Source organism: Equus quagga, chromosome 9, assembly GCF_021613505.1.
Source record: "Equus quagga isolate Etosha38 chromosome 9, UCLA_HA_Equagga_1.0, whole genome shotgun sequence".
NCBI lineage: Eukaryota > Metazoa > Chordata > Mammalia > Perissodactyla > Equidae > Equus > Equus quagga.
Genome location: NC_060275.1, coordinates 48,506,366 through 48,528,359, shown reverse-complemented (window position 1 = coordinate 48,528,359; position 21,994 = coordinate 48,506,366). Strand labels below are relative to the sequence as shown.

The following is a 21,994-nucleotide window of genomic DNA, read 5'->3' as shown; positions in this document are numbered from 1 at the left end:
TAACACTTGTAAGGCTACAACTTTATACTTAACTTCAGAAGTAACAAAAAACAGCTACATCATTTACCCCAACAGTCTTTCCAGAATTCCATAATAACAGGAAACTGACACAGAAGCACCTGGGGGAAATAGTTAAGCTTCGCCCTCGAGGGCAGTTAGAAATTCTGAGTTCTATTCTGAGCCTTCACAAAGACTCACTTTGTTCCAATCCTTTAATCTTGGTGTCTGAGGCTCTTCATTTTTAAAAAACCATGAAAATAATGACCTATTTCACAACTATGCTATGAGAATTAGCAAGGATTATTGGGGTTTGGGGAGGGTTGTTTTGATATAGATTCAGAAATAATTTATAGACACAGTCATGAAACTTTGTGCATATGGTTAAGAGTATAGAAACCACCAAGACAATGAAATCTGGCCATGCCTAAAAGAAATGATGTGTATTTGTTGTCTTTGTTTTTGTATAATTTTGTGTCACCATTTATGTTCAGAGGTGAATAGTAGTGTTTCATTGCATTGATCTCACTTAGTGAATTTCAGTTCTAGAAAGGGAAGTTCCAATAAGTTTCTGTCTAGCTTACTTTCCTTCAGAATTAAGATTTGCTTTCCGTTTTAGCTCATTGTATTGAGCAGATGGCTGGAATACACTTGGCCAATTCACTGCACGCAGTATCTATGTATAAAGATCTCCACAATCCTGTGGTTCTCTCGAGACTGGATCCTTTTGCTGCTTACAGGGTCTTAAACTCAGAGTCTGTATCTTCATCAATGGACAGTTCTTCCAATTTTGGTCGTGTTTTAATATTCTATTTTTCAGTGCCACTTGTGTCTCCCTGGCCCCTGAAACTCCTCCCACAGCACTAATTTTGGATCTCCCTAGTGGTGAGTCTTACCCTCTCCTGCCCCAGGATCCTTCACCTTCTGCCAGTGTTGTTACTGGAGTCACCTTGAAGGCACCACAGGTAGGACTCCCCTTGAGTGTATTGTTTCTAAATCAGTGGTTCTCAAAGTGTGGCTCTAACCATAGCATCCGCCTCACCTGGGTACTTGTTAGAAATACAGATTTGCAGGCCCCACCCCAGAACTACTGAATCAGAAACTCTGGGGGTGGGACCCAGGGATCTGTGTTTCAACAAACCCTCCAGGGGATTCAGATGCCTCTAAAGTTTGAGCACCCCTACTCTCAACTGAGGAGAATCCCAGACGTGAGGCAGCCAGTTAATCCTGTCTGTGACCGCCTCACCCTGATGCTCTTTCTCTTTCCTGCGTCTGTGTCTACAGTCATTTGGCAGTTTTTCATGGTCCATCTTGTGATGCCTCGTATTTTCATGGGCTACTGCTATTTCACACTGTTGAGTTTATTGATTATCTTCCCGAGTTGGAACGTAAGCACTTTTAGAAAGCTGCTGTGGCTAACAAATTGTTTTGCATCCCTAACTGTACCAGCACAGTACCTTGCAGGCAGGACATTCTCATTTCTCATCAATTGATTAATCATCTAGAGCACAAAGATGAAATATAGTAAGGGAACGCATTTTATTCACTGTAAACTACAAAATTGCAGGACTTAATGTTTGTTCTGAATATTATGTCTTTTTAATCCTAGAGATGTTTCCTGTCAGTTCACATTGGATCGAGTTAGGAAATTAACAGGATCTGAGAAAGACAATTTAATAAGATCCCATACGGGAAAGGCAGCCTAGAATAGTAGGGGAAATGAACTGAAATCGCAGTAGAGTTCTAGTCCTCGTTCTGCTGTCAGAATTGCGTATGACCTTTAGCAAGTTACCTACCTTCTCCAAGTCACTGTTCTCTGGAAGATAATTTTTCATTGTTGTTGTTATTCTTGTAGTTTTTTTGAGGGGTTGAAAAGACTTATTACTCACATAGTGAGGCTTTTTGGGGAGAGCAGGGCTCATACTCAAGCTTGAGCAAAAGTTGGGCTTGGGCAGGGGGAGGGGTTGGGGGGGAGTCCAGGGTGCCGGCTCCCTGTCCCAGGGTCTAGAATTTGTGTGGTTGGAACTTCCCACCTGTGCCAAGGAATGAGCACCGGGGCTTTCTTGCTGGCTTGTCTAGGTGCAGGGCCAAAGACGGAAGGTGAGTGATGGACTGGAAAACTGTCCATGGTCAAACATCAAAAATGGAGTCTGACTCTCTATTATATGGTTATTACAAGTAGTCCTCGAGTGCTGGGAGCATTCTGGTACAGCCTTTTGGCAAACCTACTGTACACTCCTAGGAGTGCAGTTGCTCAGTTATGTGTTCAGCTTTGGTGGACACTGCCAGTTTTCCAAAACGACTGGACCAAATCACGCTCCCTCCAACATCACTTGTGGTTGTACCACAGTCTGCAGCTGAGAAACATTTGGTTTGTTTCCAGTGTTTGTGATTACAGGCTAAGCTGCTATAAACATTTAAGTGAAGGTTTTGTGTGAACATAGATTTTCACATCACTTGGGTAAATACCTAGGTTGTTTTGGTTTTTAACCTCTAAATATCCTGTGATTCTAATTATACGTAGCTCTGCAGCTTGAGGAGATTTTTTTCCTCTTTCTTCCTCCTAGAACCAAATGACCCTGAGAGGACTTGTCCCGCACGGGGGCCGATACGTCTTTGTCATCCATTTTTATCAGCGGGCACACCCAACGTTTCCTGCGCAGGTGTCGGTGGACAGAGGGCGGCCGCGGGCAGGTGAGCCACAGCAAGCATCCCGTGGCTACCCGCATGGCCTGTCCTTGCAGTGGTCTGACAGAAACTCCGCTCTCCCTGTCCCCAGGTGTCTTTCGTGCCTCTTTTTGCCCCCATGTGCTTGGCTGCTGGGACCAAGTGATCGCTGAAGATCAGGTTGAGTTTGACATCTCAGAGCCTGAGGTGGCCGTGACTGTGAAGGTTCCAGAAGGGAGGTCCTTAGTATTGGTGCGTTCTCCTTGTCCCTCAGCTTGCTCCTTATGGGGTTGCCTTGGTTAGCTGTTCTGTCTGTCGTTTGGCTCATGGCAATAATTCCTGCAAGGAATTAAAGTCATATTTATAGAAAAAGGTTTAAATTGCAGCCTCCATTTTTTTTTAATAAAAGGGAGTATGACAGTTAAAATCAAGGGAAATCAGAATAACAGAGAAGCAAATAGGAAGAAAAAGCTGCCCTGCGATAAGCTCTGGTGAGCGTCTCATTCTGCAGCAGCCCCTCCTCACTCCTCGTCTGGCTGGTTTCTCTCTGAAGCACTTAACACTCCTTTGTTTTTAAAACTTTCTTTTTTGGTTTCCATAGCTACTTTCTCTTGGTTTTTCCCACTTTCTCTGGTGCTCCTCCAGTGATTTTCCCTTTCCCGTCATCCCCATATGTTGGAGTTCCCTCGGTTCAATGCTGAGCCTCCTTTCTTTCAGTTCCCTTTGGAAACCGTCATCCGTGCCTGTTGATTCTGTTCTCTCCTCTGTGGAAGTGACACCCACATCTGAGAATTCATCTCTGATCTTTCCTGAGCTTCAGGCCCAATGTGGGTCCATCTGCTGTATATCTCGATAGCCAGAGGTCTTACAAGTCCCTCAAACTTAGCCTGTTACCTGCACAGCCCCCACACCCCCTAGTCTGTTCATTGCCTTGGTTGATAGGATGGTGATCTATGTACCCAATGCTGGTACAGCCTTCCAGAGAGCCAAGAAGCACTGCCCAGGCTCTGCTCTGTGGCCCTCTAGTTCCTTGCTCGTGCCTCCTTCTTTCTCCAAGGCTGTCATCTTCCTGGGGATAGAACCTGACTTTATTCTTTGTACCCCCTGTGCCTGAATACCGCCTGGTGTGTGGTGCCTGGCAAATGTTTATTGAATTGAATAACATGACAGCAATAGACTCTGTAAGCTGCAAGTTGGTGAGTAGTTGACAAAGATGTTTTGACCTTTCCTACAGCATTTGTTACTGGCATAGTCTGATTTATACGGGTACAGAGAACCAAACAGTACTTTTAAAGACCGGGGCTATAATTATCCATGATAGAGTTTCAGAGAGGATATAAACTTCAGGGGCAAGCCACAGTATGAGTTTCCCCTTTGGTGCTGCCCTTGCAGTTTGCTCACCTTTAAAAATGCAAAATAGCAAGCCCTGGAGATCCAGAGGCATCCCAGGCATGGATCACGTGGGGCCCTGGCCACCCTAACAGGCCCCTCCTTACCCCTGAGGTCTTCTGTCCCTGCCCAGCGCTTGAGGCTGCTGCTTCTGTGAGCCACACTCCAAGGGATCTGCCCCTGCACTCAGTATCATTTCCTACATAGGAACTGTGTGTTGAGCCTTTAACACTGGCTTAGGGTTGTTTCTTGTGACTATTTTTCATAAATCCTGTTTCATCTGGTCTTGGACTTAATGATAAATGACGTCAATCTTAGCACAGAGAAAGTGTAATGCATAGCTGTTGGTGTGCCCTGTTATTGGAAATCCAAAGACATACTAATGGGTTTCCTTTAGGTCCGTGTTCTAGTGGTGCCTGCGGAGAATTACGATTACCAAATACTTCATAAAAAATCAGTGAACAAGTCATTCGAGTTTATCGCCAATTGTGGAGGAAACAGTTTTTATACGGAGTAAGTATCACTTTGTGGAAAGGCCCTGGAATGCATGAGGCTTTCCCCCAAGGGAGTAGCAGTGAGTCCCGGGTCTGGGGATGGAGATGCTCTTCCTCTGCACACACCATCCTACAGCACACCTCACCAGGCACATCTGGGCAAGATTACTGTTCTCAACCTGGATCTCAACAGAGGTTCCCCTCCAAGCTGAGACTCATGGGCTGCTTAGGAGTTTCTTTTCCTCTTTGCTGCTTCCTCTTGGCCAACTCAGATTTCTAAAAGATACCACACAGGGCATCCTCCACTCAGAAGGATGACAGCCCTGATCCCCACTCTCCTTTGCCATCTGACTGAGTGGGAGTGTCACAGAGACTTGGACCTCCCCATCCTCTCTCCTTGGGTCCCTGAATACTGAGAGCCTGGGCAGCCCTGAGTATTGGCTCCTGCCATTCTCTTCTGCAGACCCATCTTGCCCTTTAGTAGGTTTCCTAAGGAACCCCGGAGCTCCTGGGGGCCCTGGTAGGCAGAAGCCTCCTATATAGAAAATTAAGAGCAGACTCTCTGAAGTCAAACAGCTATGGATTGGCATACCTGCTCTGCAGCTTCATAGCTCTGTGGCCTTGTGTATGTTGCTTAACTTCTAGGAGCCTCAGGTGCCTTGTCTGTGAAATTGGGTGGTTGTGAGGTAAAGTAAGATGTAGGCGAAACTTCTAACGCACAGCATTCAACAAATGTTGGTAATTTGCCTCCTCCTCCTCATTATTATTATTACTGGTGTATCATTAGACATATAGGTGTAATTTTTTCTGTAACAGCTTTATTGAGATATAATCTACATACCATACAACTCATCCTATAGGTGAATTTTCACCCTTTTATTCCAGCCACCCAAAGATCTCACCCATCAGTCCTGTGATGTGGTCTGGAGTGGATGGGTGGGGGAAGGGATGGCTGTCACCGGCTGTGAGTCCAGGAGCGGGGTATTCTCCCATTTCTTCCCAAACTTCAGAGCCAGAGACCTTCCCCGAAAACACTCCTTGGTGCAGCACGTGGGAAGGGGATGGTTGGGACGGTTTCTGGGTGCACCTGCCGAGATATCACCATGAGTTGTTTTTGTCTCCACAGCCCCCAAACAGTCTCCGTATTCTGTAAGAACTCCACCAGGTCCCTGGTGGCCCTTTACCACAACGGTGCACTGCCTTGTGAGTGCCACCCCACCGGGTCCATTGGCCATCACTGCAGCCCAGAGGGCGGGCAGTGCCCGTGCCGGCCCAACATCATTGGGCGGCAGTGTACCCGCTGTCGAATGGGTTATTACGGATTCCCACACTGCAAGCGTAAGTGCACGTTCGAGTCATCTGAGGTCATCTCTGGTCCCTGGTGGATGATGCTCTTCCAGGGCAGGGCTTCTCGAATTTCACTGTGCTAAAGACTGGTCTGGGGATCTTGTGAAAATGCAGATTCTGATTCAGGAGGCCTGGACTGGGGCCTGACAGTCTGCATTTCTTATAACCACTCAGAGGATGCCCAAGCCGCTGGTCCATGGACCACACTCAGAGTAACAAGGTTCTAGAAGATAAATATTTGTGTTTCCCATGCTATGTGACCCATGCATTTGGCAAAGAAGGTGAATGTAAGTAGCCTTAAGAGGCAAAATATTGGACAGCTCAACCTCCTCCCTAGTGGAAGCCCCTTCGGTTCTTGCAGCTTAACCAAAACTGAGGTGAGACAGGAGGAGAGCCAGGGCCACAGGGGCATAGTAGTCACTGAACAAAGCCCATGGATCTTTATCTGAAACCGTCCTGCGGCCTGAGACAGAGTCAGCCCGAGACAGAGTCAGCCCAAGCCCTGAGGGGGCAGGAAAGGGTGCAGGTGTGATGTAGATAGTCCCCACGTGGAGACCAGCCTTTGCCTAGTGAGGACGCTGCTGCAGCACCGTACCTTGACCCTGGGCTCAGTGCCCCAGGCTCCCCTCCCTGATGTGGATCCACTTCATGGAGCCTGTGAGGAACAGCAACCTCTGATGAACAAGAGGCTGCACGTTGGAATGGCACATACCTGAGCTCACTGGGTTCCTTTGAGTATTTACCTTGGTGCCAGTAGGTCCAGCTGTGCCTCCTTCAGCATTCACACACTGTATCTGCCATGAGCATTTGGTATGGTTGGTCTTGGCCCCAAGAAATGGGCCTATCAGATCAACCACAATCGATAACGCCATAGCAAAAGGAAGCAAGATGTTTCTCCCAGACCCCTGGAGGCTTCTGGAAATCCTGGCAGTTGGTGCAGTCCTGCTGTAGGTCAGGCAGCATCTAACCCTACACTGTTTCTCTTTGTCCCCTGGTCAGCATGCAGCTGTGGCCAGCGCCTTTGTGAGGAGATGACAGGGAAATGCCTCTGCCCTCCCCGCACCGTCAGACCCCAGTGTGAAGTGTGTGAGACGCACTCCTTCAGCTTCCACCCCCTGGCCGGCTGCGAAGGCTGCAACTGTTCCAGGAGGGGCACCCTTGAGGCTGCCACCCCGGAGTGCGACAGGGACCATGGGCAGTGCAGGTGAGCTGGTATGTTATGTTACAGGAAGGGAAGATGCCGTTGCCCACACACTGATCGTCATTACTTCCCACTTCTCTCAGATCCAAGGACTGCACTGTGTCCATCTGTGGGGGGAGCTCCACCCAGGATGGATTGCATGTGTGGGATAACTGGTCCCCTCGTGTTTGGGGTAGCCAGGCAGAGCCTGCGTGGGCAAATGGCCAATCGCCTCAGGCCACAAGCAGCCTTGCCCATTTACTCCAGCATCCTTCTCAGTGTGTGCCATGATGTATCATAATGGAGTTATCAGTTTCTTCTCCTGTGTCAGCTTGTGGTGAGTCCCTGTCCATGTGTATTTAGGTTGGGACTTCATTCTAGGGTTAGCTGGCAGTTTTGTTAAGGACAGTGCATGACAAAGTCTGAAATCCTCGGGCTTGCCTAACTCAGTTATAGAAGGAGTGCCAGGGCCTCCACAGTGGGGCTTGGTTGCCAGTGGGGATGGAGGCAGGGTGGGCAGGTACGTGCTGGAGAGCCCGCCTGAGAGTGGGGCTGCCCTTGAGGGAACCACCGAGAGGTCCAGTGCATAACTGCTAAGAGATGAGTGGTGAACGTCGCTCAGACAGATGCTGTGTTGCCAAGAGGTTCAGTTCAGTGGGTCGGGCTCTACATTGGAAACTAGATGCTAGTGTCACGTGATGCCATTGATCTCAGCAGGACTAGGGAGTAGCTACAGGGGATGAAAAACAGAATCCATTGTCCTAGAAGAAAAGGCTGGAAAGAATTAGCTGGGAGGATATATGGCAGGAAGACTGAGCCAGAGCTTCTAGAGTCCAGGCCGGCTTGGCAGCGTGCAGGAGAAAGCATGTGATTCACCATCGACCCCACTCCCGCTGCACACACGCCCTCAGACACATGGTTGTTAGGGGGGCTGTGCCCCTGTGAGAGCTGGGAGGGCTGATGCTGCTGGAGGGCAGCTGTGTTCATTTCCTGTTGCTCCTGTAACAAATTACCACGAACAGCGTGGCTTAAAACAGCAACAGCCTATTCTCTCACAGTTCTCAGGGCTGCAAGTTTGAAATCAAGGTGTTGACAGTGCCACGCTGTTTCTAAAGAGTCTAGGAGAGAACCCGTTCCATGACTCTCTCTTAGCCTCAGGTGTAGCCGGCAGTCTTTGGAGCTGCTTGACTTGTAGACACATCGATCCACTCTCTGCCTCTGTCTTCACATGGCATTCTGTCTCTGTGTCTCTTCTTATAAGGATACCCTTGGATAAGGGCTCACTTTACTCCAGTATGACCTCATCTTAACTTGGTTGTGTCTGCAAAGACCCTGTTTCCAAATAAGATCACATTCTCAGGTACTGGGGGTTAGAACTTGAACGTATCTTTTTGGAGACAAAATTCAACTCTCTATAGCAGTGATGTTCATTTTTCTAAGGAAAGACCCTTAACCACACCTTAATTATTGCCCAGTGCCTAACAATTCCTTTGTGCTACTACCGGCACCTTGTAAGAAGCTGACTCAGAACTTGAGTCATGAAACATTCCAAGTCTTTAAAACCACAGGCGTGAGTCCTCCCTGAGTCAACTCAGTCACTCATCCTTCTCAAACAGAGAGCCTAAACTGAAGGTGATTTGCACATTAATTTTGAGGTGATATCTAGAGAGTTTTCATCACAATAAATTAACATTTATTAGGTTCTATTCCCTCCAGTGCTTGAGCTATTCTCTGGAAGGAAGTCAGGCTCTTAGTTCATTACTGAAGGCTCTGCATTGTGGCCCGAATGCACCTGTGGGCCTGTGAAAATCTCTAACTTATTTCCAGTAAGTTACTGATGTATGAGAGAATGGCACTTAGTGTGGAAGCACAGACTTCTACCAGGACCTGCGGGAATGCTACAGAATAAAAAGAGGCTCAGTGCCCAGGAGTTGCTTGCGGTCTTGTAGCTGGAGAAGGTGGATAAGTGGGAAGCTAAAGGGACCTGTAAGTGCCACTCATGACCCAACCAACTTTATAGAAAGGAGAGAGGAGGAGAAGTTGTGTGTAGTCCTGTGACTTCATTTTTGATCTAGGTTTGCCTCTCCAGGGAAAATTGCCTCCATCCCTCTGTTTCAACCCTTGCCAAAAAGTAGCTAGTCAAACAGTGAAACCTTGGAGATCTGCTCTGTCACATGGCCATGCTGCCTAATTTCAGCTGGATTGTTTGGCATTCCTCTCAGCATCTCCTCCACCGTCCTCTTCATTTCACCCAGCTATCTTTGCTCCCATTACATCTGTTTTTCTTCTACTCTTTCATTGATGGGTATCATTTTTCCTTTCCCAGCTAACAGCCCCACTATGCTTTTCATCTTGTTATTTTCTACCTCTGCCAAGGCCTTCTTCCCTCAAATAGCAAATATTTCACTGCAACTTCCCATCCATCCCTTACCACTGACCTCTCCCTTTTTGTGTTCCCATAGGAGCCAGGCTCCCTTTCTTGAAAAACAAAATTCTTTTATTGACAGGAAACTGATAGTCATAAACATTTGACACTAGAGCTCCAAAGCGTTTGTAAATAAAATGTGTGTCTCTCAATGGAAACGTCTGCAAGGATAATGAGAATGGAACATTTCTCTCCGTGAAGCTGGAAGACCAATACTGACAAGATGTGCCATCTCAGATTTGAAAAGGTGGGCACAGGAGGATTAGAACAACACTCAAAAGACAGTCGACCAAGCTAGTCTGTTGCTGTTGAAACACTTCAGCAGTTCTTCAGTCTGAAACACAAAATAATCCTCAGAGCTCCCCAGGACATCTACCAGACCAAAGGAAACTGTAGAATTTGAACTGGCTTCAGAAAAGGGACTCCAGGGAGTTGTAAAAAGGGAAACAGGTTGAATTAGGAAGAATTGTTTTCATATTAATATATTTGAAGAACAAATCAAAGGAAATAATCCAGCGTCTTTATGTGGGATGGGTTTGCACAGATCCTTCAGAGGAAAGAGAAGTCTGACAAATAAGTAGGATGAGCAGAGGGGGAGGTCTTAGCATTAAAATCCTTTGCTCACTCCAGGGGTATTATGGCAGGAATCTGGATATTAAAAGGCCTGAAAGAGCAAGGTTCCATTTGAATGGCAGAATAAGCAATGCATAACATTGGGAAAATAAAGAAGAAACTAGGTGGAAGAGCAGGAAAAGAAGATAAACAGAGGACATGGAATGGTTATTAGGAAATGGAAATCCTGGCTGCGGTTGGAGCCCAGGATTCTGTCGCAGCACCAATCATAGCTGCATTAAGATACCCAGAGCCCTAAATACTGAAAACATTACAGTGCCGCCATATCCAATTAAAAATAAAAACTTACTAAGCCGCAAAATAAGTGCAGGAAAGTCCAGCAAATTTCTGTTTTCCTGTAATGACTACAAAAGGGTTTTTCTTTTGAAGGCAGAACATCCAAGTGAAGAGTTTGGGGCTGGAGAAGGAGGTTTGGGAACTGTGTGCATAGGTTAGAGCGAGTGAGGCCCCCAAGGAGAAGATAGGGGGACACAGGCGGGAAAACCAGGTGTGGGTCCTGGAAGGGGTACCTCTGTTTGATCATAGGCCACAAAGGAGCCAGGGAGATGGAGAAGCAATTTTCAGGCAGGAGAAGCAGAGAATTCACTCTCTGAGAACTAATGGGGGGGTTTTAAAAGGGCGTAGCTGGTCGACAGAACAAACTGTTACAAACAGACTCTCACACACTGTTTCTCAATGCTGCTGCCACAGAAAAAGGAAACCGAGAATGCATTAAAAATTGTAACAATCAGTTAAGCTACCATCTATGAGAGATAGATTTACCAGAGTATTTTCGGTACAAATTCTGAAGAGTGTTTAACAAACCTTCACTAGTCAATGACAATTTAGAGGACTGGAAGATTCCTAACTCAGGACTCATGTTCTATAATTTTGCCCAAACCTGAGAGAACGTCAACAGGAATGGAATTCCACTGGCCTCTATCACACCTAAACAAAGATGTGAAGTTGCTTATCTTGGCGTTACCAAAGAGACTGTAATAACCCAATGGAATGACACATCTGTCTGTGGTCAAAGTGGATTTGTCGTGAAAGGCCCTTGGCAGATAATGTAAGAAAAACTTTCAGTTTGTTACACGACTGTCAATTGCACAGATTGCCCATGATAATTCCAGTGTGGATGCTGAAAAACCTTTTGATTACTTAAGAATATTTCTTTAGAAAATATGAAAGGAAAGAACGCTTTATTCCTCCAAGAAAATTTCCTAATGAAAATGAAGAATGTGTTTAGAGGAACCTACAGTTCATGTAAAAGAAGTAATCAAAGATACTTAGAATTTTCAATTAAAAAAACACATCCTTTCTCAATTATACAACAGACTCTTGTGGTTGGACAAATTATCACAAATCACAAAGTTTAAAAATTTTTAAATTTTATTTGACTATTTATAGATGTTCAAGTATATCATACTAAGAGAAAATCAAACTATTATAAAATTAATCTACTTTAAAATGAATTACAAAAAATGATTGTAGCAATCCACAATACTCAATCTTTACTGAATTAAAACTGGTATTGTAATTTTAGAGACAATTAGGAATAAGTTAAGTTGGAGCCATATCTTATGTTGGAGTGAGAACTGAGTTCTTGAGTCACCTTTGTCATGAACCAGCTAGGACACTCTGGGCAAGTCACTTTGCCTTCCTGGGTCTCAGTTTCCTAATCTATATAATGAAGTTTGGTAAATCATCTCTAACTTCCCTCCTAAGTTTAAACTTCTGATTCTATTTCTTCTTCAATCTCTATCATAAAAACTACTGCAAAATTATATTGTATAAATGCCAAAAAGCCCATTATTTTGACCACCTCTATCTAGATTGAGGTCTTAAAGATGCTTATCTTGATCAAATGTTTATTTTTTATAGCAACACAGTAATTTAATCAGATATGGTAGCAATGAAAAAGTACATTTGCATCTGTTTTTAATAATGAGAGATTATGCCGTTAGATTCTTTGAACCAGCAAAAGGGCTAGAATATCCTCGGAAAATTTTATCAATCAGTGACAAATACAAGGAAGCTGAGAATCCCTGCTTTAAAAAACTATCGTGATGTCGACCACATTCAGGCTATTTTAAGATCTGTTGAAGGAGATGGCAGTCTACCTGGACATCCACTGAGGCCATGTGTACAGGCATGCCTTTTCAGAAAAGCAGTAGCAAAAGAAAAGGCTTTGAGGAGATCTCTATCTCAGCCACTTCTCACAGATTTACCAAATGTTTGTGTTAGATGGAAAAACAAAATACCAGCCAGGTCATAGACTTGGCCTTCTTGGAACAGAAGTGTCTCTGGCTAGGCATAAATCCATGAGCCATAACAACTTGAAGAAGCAACTCCTTTGATGCCCCTCATGGAATAACAGGAATGCATAGGCAGGCTGTGGGTGCTTGCACATGGTGAGCAGGGCGGATTGGGCTCCTGCCACACACACGGAGCTCAAAGTTCTCACCTGCATTCCCTCTGTCCTCCTTCATTTTCTGTAACATGAGCATCTTTCTCTCTCTCTCAGAATGATCCTTCCCTGGCTATTTCACTGGTTCAACCTCCTCCTTCTGCCCGCAGACTGAGAGGACATGTGATATGAGTTTGCACAAGGTTGTGCACTCACTATGTGGGTGACCCCAACATGTTATGTCTCCTCTCTGTGCCTTATTTCTTCATCTTTAAAATAGGGATACTAGAGGCACCTGCCTCAGGAAGTTCTTTAGAGGATTACATATCCTATGCAGAAACCCTCAGAACAGTACCTGAGACACACCAGCACCCAATAAGTGTTAGCTGTTATTATTATTTGACAAGGACTTAGCTATCCACCTCCTTCCCTCTGTATTTGTCCCCTTGAAACCCCAGTTATTCTCCTGCCTTCAACCAGCCCCGCTCCTGGGTGATTCCGAGATCCAAAGCTCAGCCCTCTCCTTGATGGTTGGTTTATTGCACCTTCGTTACAAATCAGTTCGACCTGAACTCTCTTCCTGGCTTTACTTAGGTGGCCTCCGACAAGTCCCTGGACTCTTTGAGCTCCTGTCCCCTCATATATATAATGAAGTGTTAGATTAGATGATCTTTGAAGGCCCTTACAACTCCAGAATTCTGCAACTCTAACCCCATATCTGAAACCCATGTCATTGTCTTGCCTATGAAGCCATTTCTTTCTTTGTATTTTTAAATTTCTGGAGCCAGCCTGGCGGCGCAGTGGTTAAGTGCACACGTTCAGCTTCGGCAGCCCGGGGTTCGCCGGTTCAGATCCCAGGTGCAGATATGGCACTGCTTGGCAAGCCACTCTGTGGCAGGCATCCCACATACAAAGTAGAGGAAGATGGGCACGGATGTTAGCTCAGGGCCAGTCTTCCTCAGAAAAAAGAGGAGGATTGGCAGCAGTTAGCTCAGGGCTAATCAAAAAAAATTCTACTGAATGGTGACAGCCTCCTCCCGGTCCCCAAAGCCTGAAATCCCAGTATCATCCTAGAATCAAGCCCTTTTCCCTACATTCAATCAGGTGTTGACTTCTGGAAAGGTGTATATCATCCCCCTTCCTTTCCATGGCTTGCTGCCACCCTGGTTAAGTCCTTTTACCGCTTCATGTTTGAATGGTATTGATGGTCACCTAATTGACCTGCCTTTTCCTCGTTTACTCGCTCCTTCTTCCTTTCTTTCTTCTTTCCTGCCTGCCTGCCTGCCTTTTCTCCTTAATCAAAGAGGAATATGCTAAATACAAAATCATACTAGGATTTAAACATTTATTTTCCCCTTAATTTTGTCATGAATGCATAGAGCTATTACTCTACAAAACTTGAGACAATGTTGATAAATGCATAGTTGTTTATGATTTTATCTTCTTGGTGTATGTTTCTTTTAAACCATGGTGAAACACTTGCCTCAGTTCCTTGTGAATTTTTCTTTTGCCTTACATTCTATCTTGTTAAATAGCAATATGTTTCATTACTCAAACTGTGTCTAGCACCTACTCCAGTTTGGAAATTGTGCTTTGTGCAGAAGGCACACATGCCTCCTAATACAAGGTCACAGTCTGATAGGGGACTATCAATAACGACAATGCAGTGTCGTGGCACCATATTGTGTGCAGGCTGCTGTGGGGGCACATGGCACTGCCCGATACCACTTCCATCCCATCACTCTTGGTGCTAGAACCTTCTTCAACTCCCCGTTGTCTAATAGGATAAAGGCCACTTTCTGTGGTAACCTGACCCCCATCTATCCTAACTTAAGCCTTTTTTTCTCTGGCTTGGTTTTCTCACTTCCTCTAAACATGTTTTGCATATGTTCAGTCTGTGGTTGTGAAAGGCCTGCTTCCCCACTCTTCTGTTACCCCCAAATTGTACTTATCCTTCAAGTTCAAGCTCAAAGAAGGCATGAAGCCTTCTACAAGTCCACGGAGATATCCTCATCATCTCATTGCCTAAAGCGAGTTTAATGCTTAGCCATGCATCTCTCATGTGATTACCTAACTTTGTGCCTGTCTATGTCCTATGTCCTCAGTGAAAACGTACCGAGGTCAACACTGACTTATTCTAATTTGTCCCCTCTCTCTCCTGTCCCTTAACACAGGGATGTATATATAGAAGGCACTCAATAATTATTGAATGAATAAATGAATGAATAAGGTAGACTTTGGATTCTAAATTAGGACTTTGATGTGAGAGTAATATTAAGTGTTCAATGAGCAAAGGATAGAGTTCACCCTAACGCCTGATTTTCTTGTTGTCTGTGAGACACAGTGAGCACCCAAACACACACAGATGTTATTGCATAACATTTGGCCATGAGCCCACTGCATCAGAGATGACTTCACATGACCTGCATCCCTGGTGCTGCCGTTCTGCACCTCCAGGCAGCATCTGCTGGAACCTCTTGCTTTTGCAGCGAGGGCAGCTCTTTGAGTAGCAGAGCATCTCCCTGGAGAAGTGTGCCAAGGTCAGGGTGACTTCAGGTTGTTTTTAAAAGATGTTCAGCCAGACTTTGAAAAGGAAGTTTCCTTTTTATTCTCTGTTGTCATAGCACCACCAAAAACTCCTTTGGTTGGTTGTTTTTGCACAGGTTTCATATGCTCAATGCTCTAAGCATTGCATTACTCAGGAATCTAGACATTATATTCTCCATGTTTTGGTTAACCCTTGTCTATCAGTCCCAACTGGGCTTCTCAGAGTTTTTAGCTCACAGGCCAGTACTGTTATCACTCTGCACAGCTTTTTGCTTTTTCTCATCCACTCCTATGCTCTCAGTTGCTACTTACATGCTAAGCGCAGCCCAGAGCTTTATCTTATATTACTGATGTGGTCATATCCTCTCAGCCCGCCTGTCTTCTCCACCACATCGTCTCACATGTTCTGAAATAAAGAGGCAGACAAGTAATGATTGTGCTTCCATTTCTCCTTGTCTCAAGGAGCAGCTTCCACAACTGCCCTCCCTGCAAAATACTCCTGTTCCTTCTTTTCCAGTGACGTGAAAATATAAAACATAGGCTCCCATCTGCCTGTCCTCACCTTCAAGGCCCAGGTCCAGGCCACTCTCAGCTTTGTCCATCAATGACGTTCAATATCTGAGTTGCTTGTTTGACTCCAGCATGCAATTAATGCCCGGGATGTTTGCTAAAAGAACTGTCCTGGACCTTGGGATGCCAAGCTTCCCAGCTGACACTTTGTTACAACAACAACACTGTCCATGCACAGCGCCCTTTCCTCCCTTCCAGGTGAGAGGAGTCGAGTCCACCCCAGTCTAAGTCAGCTCATCGCCAAAGTTCCTCTTCCTATCTAAGCTTCCTCTTCCTCATGATGTTATTTGGAAGGGTTATCTGTACTCTCTTCTTTCCCATCTCTGGACAGCCCGCATTCTTGTGCTCCACACTCACTGCTCCCTCCAGAAATAGGGAATCCTCTGGGAACAGTCATTTCTTTTGCCAGACTGTCTGATTGCTTCTAGTCTGAGATTCACAAGAAGAGAGTAGGTGTTGTTAATCTGTGCCCGGGAACCCTCTGATAGTGAATGCAAAATTTCATGTGTAAACAAGAGTGTGTGTGTATGTACACACGTGCGCGTGAGAGAGAGAGAGCGAAAGAGGGAGAGAGAGAGAATGTTATCTGTGGGTAGGTGGGAAGCACTTTTCTCAGAAGATAGCCCACAGTTTATCCAGCTTCCCAGAAGGGTCCCAGACCCCCTCGCAGAGTATACAAGCCACCGCACTAGAGTGATTGCTCCAAGCAGAGCATTTACCCTCTCCATCTGCAGTGCTGCAGGTGTTCTTTGGAGAATATTTTCTTCTTTACAAAAATAATTTCTGCAGATCTCAGGTAGGGAGGAAGATGAGGGGGGTGGGGCTGGGAAGAGCTGAAATAACATTTGACTTGTCAGCAGGCCTTGCAGGTGAAACTGATTTTACCTTTTTAGGTGTGGGCAGTGGGATAAAGGGACACCCATCTGCTCCCCTTAGCCAACGTGTGCATGGCACTGTTCTAAAGTTTAAACATTTGATATTTTATTTCATTCTCACAACAGTCCTGTGAAGTAGTATTATGATCTCCATTTTTACGGAAGAGGAGACTCAGTTGTAAAGAGATTAACTTACTCAGTTTTCTACATCCAGTAAGTGGTAGAGATGGGATTTAAACCTAGGCCACCTGGTCACAAGTTTGTGTTCTCAGTCAAGTACAAAATCCTTTATCTGGTTATGGGCAGATATTTACCAAAGGCCAGCTTACTGGGATATAAAGTTTATCTTTCTTGCATGGTCACTGGGGTAAGATATTTTAATAGGTATGAAGAGATAGTTGATAACTTACATTTGACAGCAAGTTAATGAAGTATTGTACTCCCTCTATGTCAACAAAAAGCACACTTCCTAATGCTTTCTTTAGAGCCACAAAAAAGGATCAGTGTGTGGAACCCACCAGACTTCAGCTGTGGAGCTCCGTGACTGAGCTGTGGAAGCTGGCATCCACTTCCTCTTCCTCTCCTCCCTCCCCTTGGATGTTGGGCTTCTCGGTTCTGCTGGCAGCCCACTGCTCTTCTCACTCCATCAGCCTTTCGTGTTTTCTCATCCACTCTTGTGCTTCAGGTACATGTACCTGCTGATGGCTCAGAGCTCCCCCCTGGAATCTTCCTCAGCACCTAGGCCATACAGGCGATTGCCCACTGGACTCCCACCAGGTCTGCCCATTGTCTCCCTCCCTCCCTACCCTGTGCCTTCATTCCCAGCTTTACATGAGGCCCCAGAATCCACTCTGTCACTTGAGCTGGACAACTGGGATTCTTCCTTGCCTTCTCTTCCTTCTATCCCCTTCATCCAGAGCATTACAAGTCCCAGCAACCTCACCCCAAAATAGTTTTGGTCCCTATTCCTCCTCTTCATTCCAAATACCTCTGCCCGAGTTCAGCCCCCTCATCTCCCTCCTGACTCAACAGCTGGCTGCAGAATTGACCTGCTCGGCTCACCGTCACGCACACCCAACCACATGCTTTCCTCTTTAAAAGCTTTTCAAAAATGACAATACCTTGTTTGAGGGCTTGCCCTGTCCCTGGCACTTCTTCATTTGTCTCCACAGCAGTCCTTGGAGGCAGCAACTATCATTTCCCCTCCCTACAGATGAGAAAAAGAAGGCTTGAGAAGTTCAATAACTTGCTAAGATAATAGATCTAATGAGTGTGAGAGCTGGGCCTAGAACTCCAGCCAGTCCGCCTTCAGGGCGCGGGCCTCTGTGTCCACTGCCACAGACATTGTCACAGTGCCCAGCACTTCCATCCACATGAGCTGGCTCCTGCCTACCTCTTTAGGCTCGTGATTCAGCAGCCCCTGCTTGTAAGTCTGCCCCAGCAGCAGCACACTTGTGTTCCCTGCGTTCACCAGGTGGTTTCCCCTCTGTGCCTTGTGTCTGGAACACCCATCCCACCTCCTAGCCCACAATACTTGACATTTTAGGTCCAGCTTAAGCATCACCTCCCCCAGAGAGGCTGGGTCAGCTGCTGCTCCTCTCACCACCACCCCCTTAGACCCTGTGTGTATATTGTTCACATTTCGACCTCAACACTTATCTGTGGGAGCTCTTCGTTCTCAGGGGCCATGTCTGCCCTCACCCCCCAGAGCCTCGCACTGAGCCTGCCCCTCAGGATGCACTGTCCATGATGGTCATCTCTCTGTTTGAATTGAGGTATAATTGACAGATAACATCATATTAGTTTCAGTTGTACAACACAGTAATTTGATATTTGTATATGTTGTGAGATGATTATACAATAGGTCTAGTTAACATCATCACTGTACATAGTTACAAAATATTTTTCCTCATGATGAGAATTTTTAATAAATCTTTCTTAGCAACTTTCAAATATATAAGATAGTATTATTAACCATAGTCACCAGGCTGTATAATACATCCCCGTGACCTACTTATTTTATATCTGGAACTTGGTTCCTTTTGACGCCCTTCGTCATCAAGATGATGGTCATCTTGACCTGCTTTGTGTAAGTGCCTTTTATCTGCTTCTCTGCATCCTGCCTGGGACTATAAGCACCCTGTGGGCAGGCACTGTGTCTATTTAACTGGTCTGTTACATCAACTGCTCTGTGCAGGGTAGCTGGACTTGAGAGCTGTGCGTAGAGAGATGATAACTTTTGCTTCCTTTGCTCTGGGTACAGATGCAAGCCCAGGATCACAGGGCGGCAATGTGACCGATGTGCCTCCGGGTTTTACCACTTCCCCGAGTGCATTCCCTGCCACTGCAACAGAGATGGGACTGAGCCAGCAGTCTGTGACCCTGGGACCGGGGCTTGCCTCTGCAAGGTAAGACAGAATGTGCAATGCCAGGGATGTCAGCTGCTGCAGTATGGAAGTTCTTCATATTGAGTCAACATATAGAAATATGTGGGAAATGGGATGACCCGTAATAGATTTCCACAATGTGTGTAGCATTTTATAGTCATTCTCACTTGATAGAACTAGTTAGAAGAGAAGACCCCTTCCACCCTCTCATCCTTTGGAGGGGCTGCAGACCTCCTTAAGAATCTGAGGATAGGTACAGACCCTCTCCAGAAAAATCGACACAAACTTTTGTCTGCAATTTCAGAAACAAAACTCCCATTCATAGCTTCTTCTGAAGCCTATTCCTGGCCCATGGACCCCAGGTTAATGACCTCTGCTCCAAGGGGTTCTGCCAGCTTGTAGGGGAGCTCCCAAGTCGTCACAGATGTTTTGAGGTAGCAGTAGGTGGGATGAATCGGTTCCCCTGTATTGTGAATCCTTCTGGTGTTAATTCCTGCCTTCAAGATGCCAAGAGGCAATGTATGAAATTTGGGAAATTCTCTCTTCTATTGGTGTGTGGTATAAAAGTTTAAACAATTAATGTGGTATAAAAGCTTAACAATTTTGTATCTTAATGTTTTGTTAGCATCCATGTTCTCACATCTTCTACTGGTATTTAATTTGTACAAGTGGCCTAACTGCAATCAGGGAACCTTTGAAGAAATGATCTCTTGATTTGGGTTTTCCTGCAATAGGAAAATGTGGAAGGTACAGAATGTAATGTGTGTCGAGAAGGATCATTCTACTTGGACCCAGCAAATCCCAAGGGCTGTACCAGCTGCTTCTGTTTTGGAGTAAACAATCATTGTCACAGTACACATAAAAGAAGAGCAAAGGTATGCAAGGAATTAGAGTCTTTTTGGATTTATTTACTATTTCCAAATGAAGAAGAAATGAATTGGCATGAAACATGAGGGTTGAGGATTTTTCGTATGTTCCTCAGCCTGCTCATTCCTTCCACAGATGTCCTCATGCTCAGTCCCTCAGTTTGTCAGGTCTCTGCTCAAGGTCCAGTGCTCAGAGGGACCCTACTTCCCCACTCCCTGCACTCTCTGTGCCCTCCCCTTCTTTGTGCAGTGTGCTTAATAGCATTTATCACTCCGTGACGTGTTATACATTTAGTGCTAAAATTTGTTTATTATCTGCCTTCCTCCACACTAGCATGGAAGCTCCTCGACACATTCCCAGGGCCTAGAGCAGGATCTGGAACATTATAGAGATGCTCCACGAACACTCAGTAATAAACGGAGTTTCTCGTTCTTCCCACTTGTTTCTTCTTAGCTGCTTGTCGTCTTCCTGTTTTACTTTCCTTCTCACCTATTTTACCACGTCTTTTTTTTGTCGCCTTTTAAATTAATTCCATGAAACTGAAACTTCTGTTGCCTTCATTATTCCATGAGCCAGGTGTCTCATACTTGCTTTCTTTGTGTGAGTAATGTCTTATGTCCAAGAAGTAGTCAAAGAAAGATTATTCTGTATATTTACTGCCTGCCTCCTGAAATGAGCTCAGGCTTGTAATTGGAAAAAAATACTTTGTTAATCCACTCTGAGGTCTCCTCCACTTACCCCAAGGGAACCCAGAAGCATTATTCCTGACCTGTGCCTTGTCATAATTTAACTCCTGACTTCCTTTACGACCAGGGAAATATTTAATTATGATTCTCCATTTAGAGAAAAAGATAGCAGGCCACTGTATTCCACATCATATTTGCTCTATAAGAAGTTCACCATTAAAATGTGCCTACAGTCCTAGTTATTATTCATACATTTATTTATGCACTATTCGAACACTTATTCGAATGCCTGCTAAGTGTCAGGAACCAGGATGTGCACTGGGATCCAAAGATAAATCCCACATACGTTGGTCTCTGCCCGCCGAGAATTCCTGGTTGCAATGGGTCAGACGGGGGCAGCAGCAGGTGAGGGCTCTGTCATGGGAGTCTGAGGGCAAGCGCAAGAGGAGACACATAAAGGGAGCCTTTGAAGGATAATGGCCACCCCATGGGTCTTTCTATTCTGCATAATTCAGCCATTGCCAGAGGAACCACAGGCACACGTTTCCATCCCTTGCTTCTGTGTTGCAGTTTGTGGATATGAGGGGCTGGCGCCTGGAGACGGCCGACAGAGCGGACATCCCTGTCTCCTTCAACCCCGGCAGCAGCAGTGTGGTTGCTGACCTCCAGGAGCTGCCCTCAACAGTTCACAGTGCGTCCTGGGTCGCACCTCTTTCCTACCTGGGGGACAAGGTAACGATGTCCCTTTGTTCCTCCGAACCCTCGCTGTGCCTCCTCCATCCCTGTGTGAGCATTGTTTACTGGGTGTCTGGAAGGAAGCATCAGGAAGTTCAGGTTACTAAAACTGAAGAAATTAGGTTAACTACAAATGCAGAAGAGATGCTGCCTCCTGCTTGGAGGGCTGAGAATGTCCGAGCCTCAGGTACCCCGCACGTTAGCTCACCAGCAAACGAAGCCATGGACCATGTTTTTCTTGATTTTTACTTAATGACGAAGAATTTTCTTCTAGGGAAATAACCATTTAAATAATATCTCTTTCAAATAGGACACGTCTGCTTTTAAATGCCAATGCTGAGAATTCTTTGTTGTTAAGCAGAAGAAAGGCTCCTTGTCAGGAAAACAAAAGCTGAAAAGTGACTCATGAGCTTATTAAAAGAAGTGCAGGATCCAGCAGTGCTCCGATTTCATTAGCAGAATCATGTGTGGTTAGTTAGATCCTCCTCAGGGAGCTTAGAAACTAGTTGCTCTTCCTTTGCTGCATAAATTGTTATTCCAGAGCCTGGCCGGCCACACTCATTTACGAGGACAGGAGTGTGGGCCCCTGCAGAAACATCGTCAGGTGACATATGCACCTAGGGGCATAGGGCAGAGCTTTTGAGAAGGGGTGGGTTTCACAGGGTCGGGCTCAGGTGATACCATATTCTCACCTTTAGAATGACTGAATAAGAGGGCCTTGTCTGCCTGAGGTCTCTAATTCTGTCTTCTGCTTAGAGCACTATGGGTTTTGACCTTCCAGTGTGGGGAATGTTGCTTCTTTCATG

At 45.6% G+C, this 21,994-nt stretch overlaps 1 protein-coding gene across 2 annotated transcripts in view; it reads left to right on the top strand.

The window, feature by feature from the left end:
• The window catches only part of LAMA3 (laminin subunit alpha 3), a 253,780-nt gene that overhangs the window by 143,082 nt on the left and 88,704 nt on the right, over positions 1-21,994 (top strand). For both annotated transcript variants that reach the window (XM_046670883.1, XM_046670884.1), the window contains 9 exons: positions 818-962; positions 2,565-2,691; positions 2,777-2,916; positions 4,451-4,566; positions 5,674-5,885; positions 6,894-7,098; positions 18,777-18,921; positions 19,635-19,775; positions 21,024-21,185. In XM_046670883.1, coding sequence (XP_046526839.1) covers positions 818-962; positions 2,565-2,691; positions 2,777-2,916; positions 4,451-4,566; positions 5,674-5,885; positions 6,894-7,098; positions 18,777-18,921; positions 19,635-19,775; positions 21,024-21,185 — 1,393 coding nt within the window. The remainder of the gene's footprint in view (positions 1-817; positions 963-2,564; positions 2,692-2,776; positions 2,917-4,450; positions 4,567-5,673; positions 5,886-6,893; positions 7,099-18,776; positions 18,922-19,634; positions 19,776-21,023; positions 21,186-21,994) is intronic.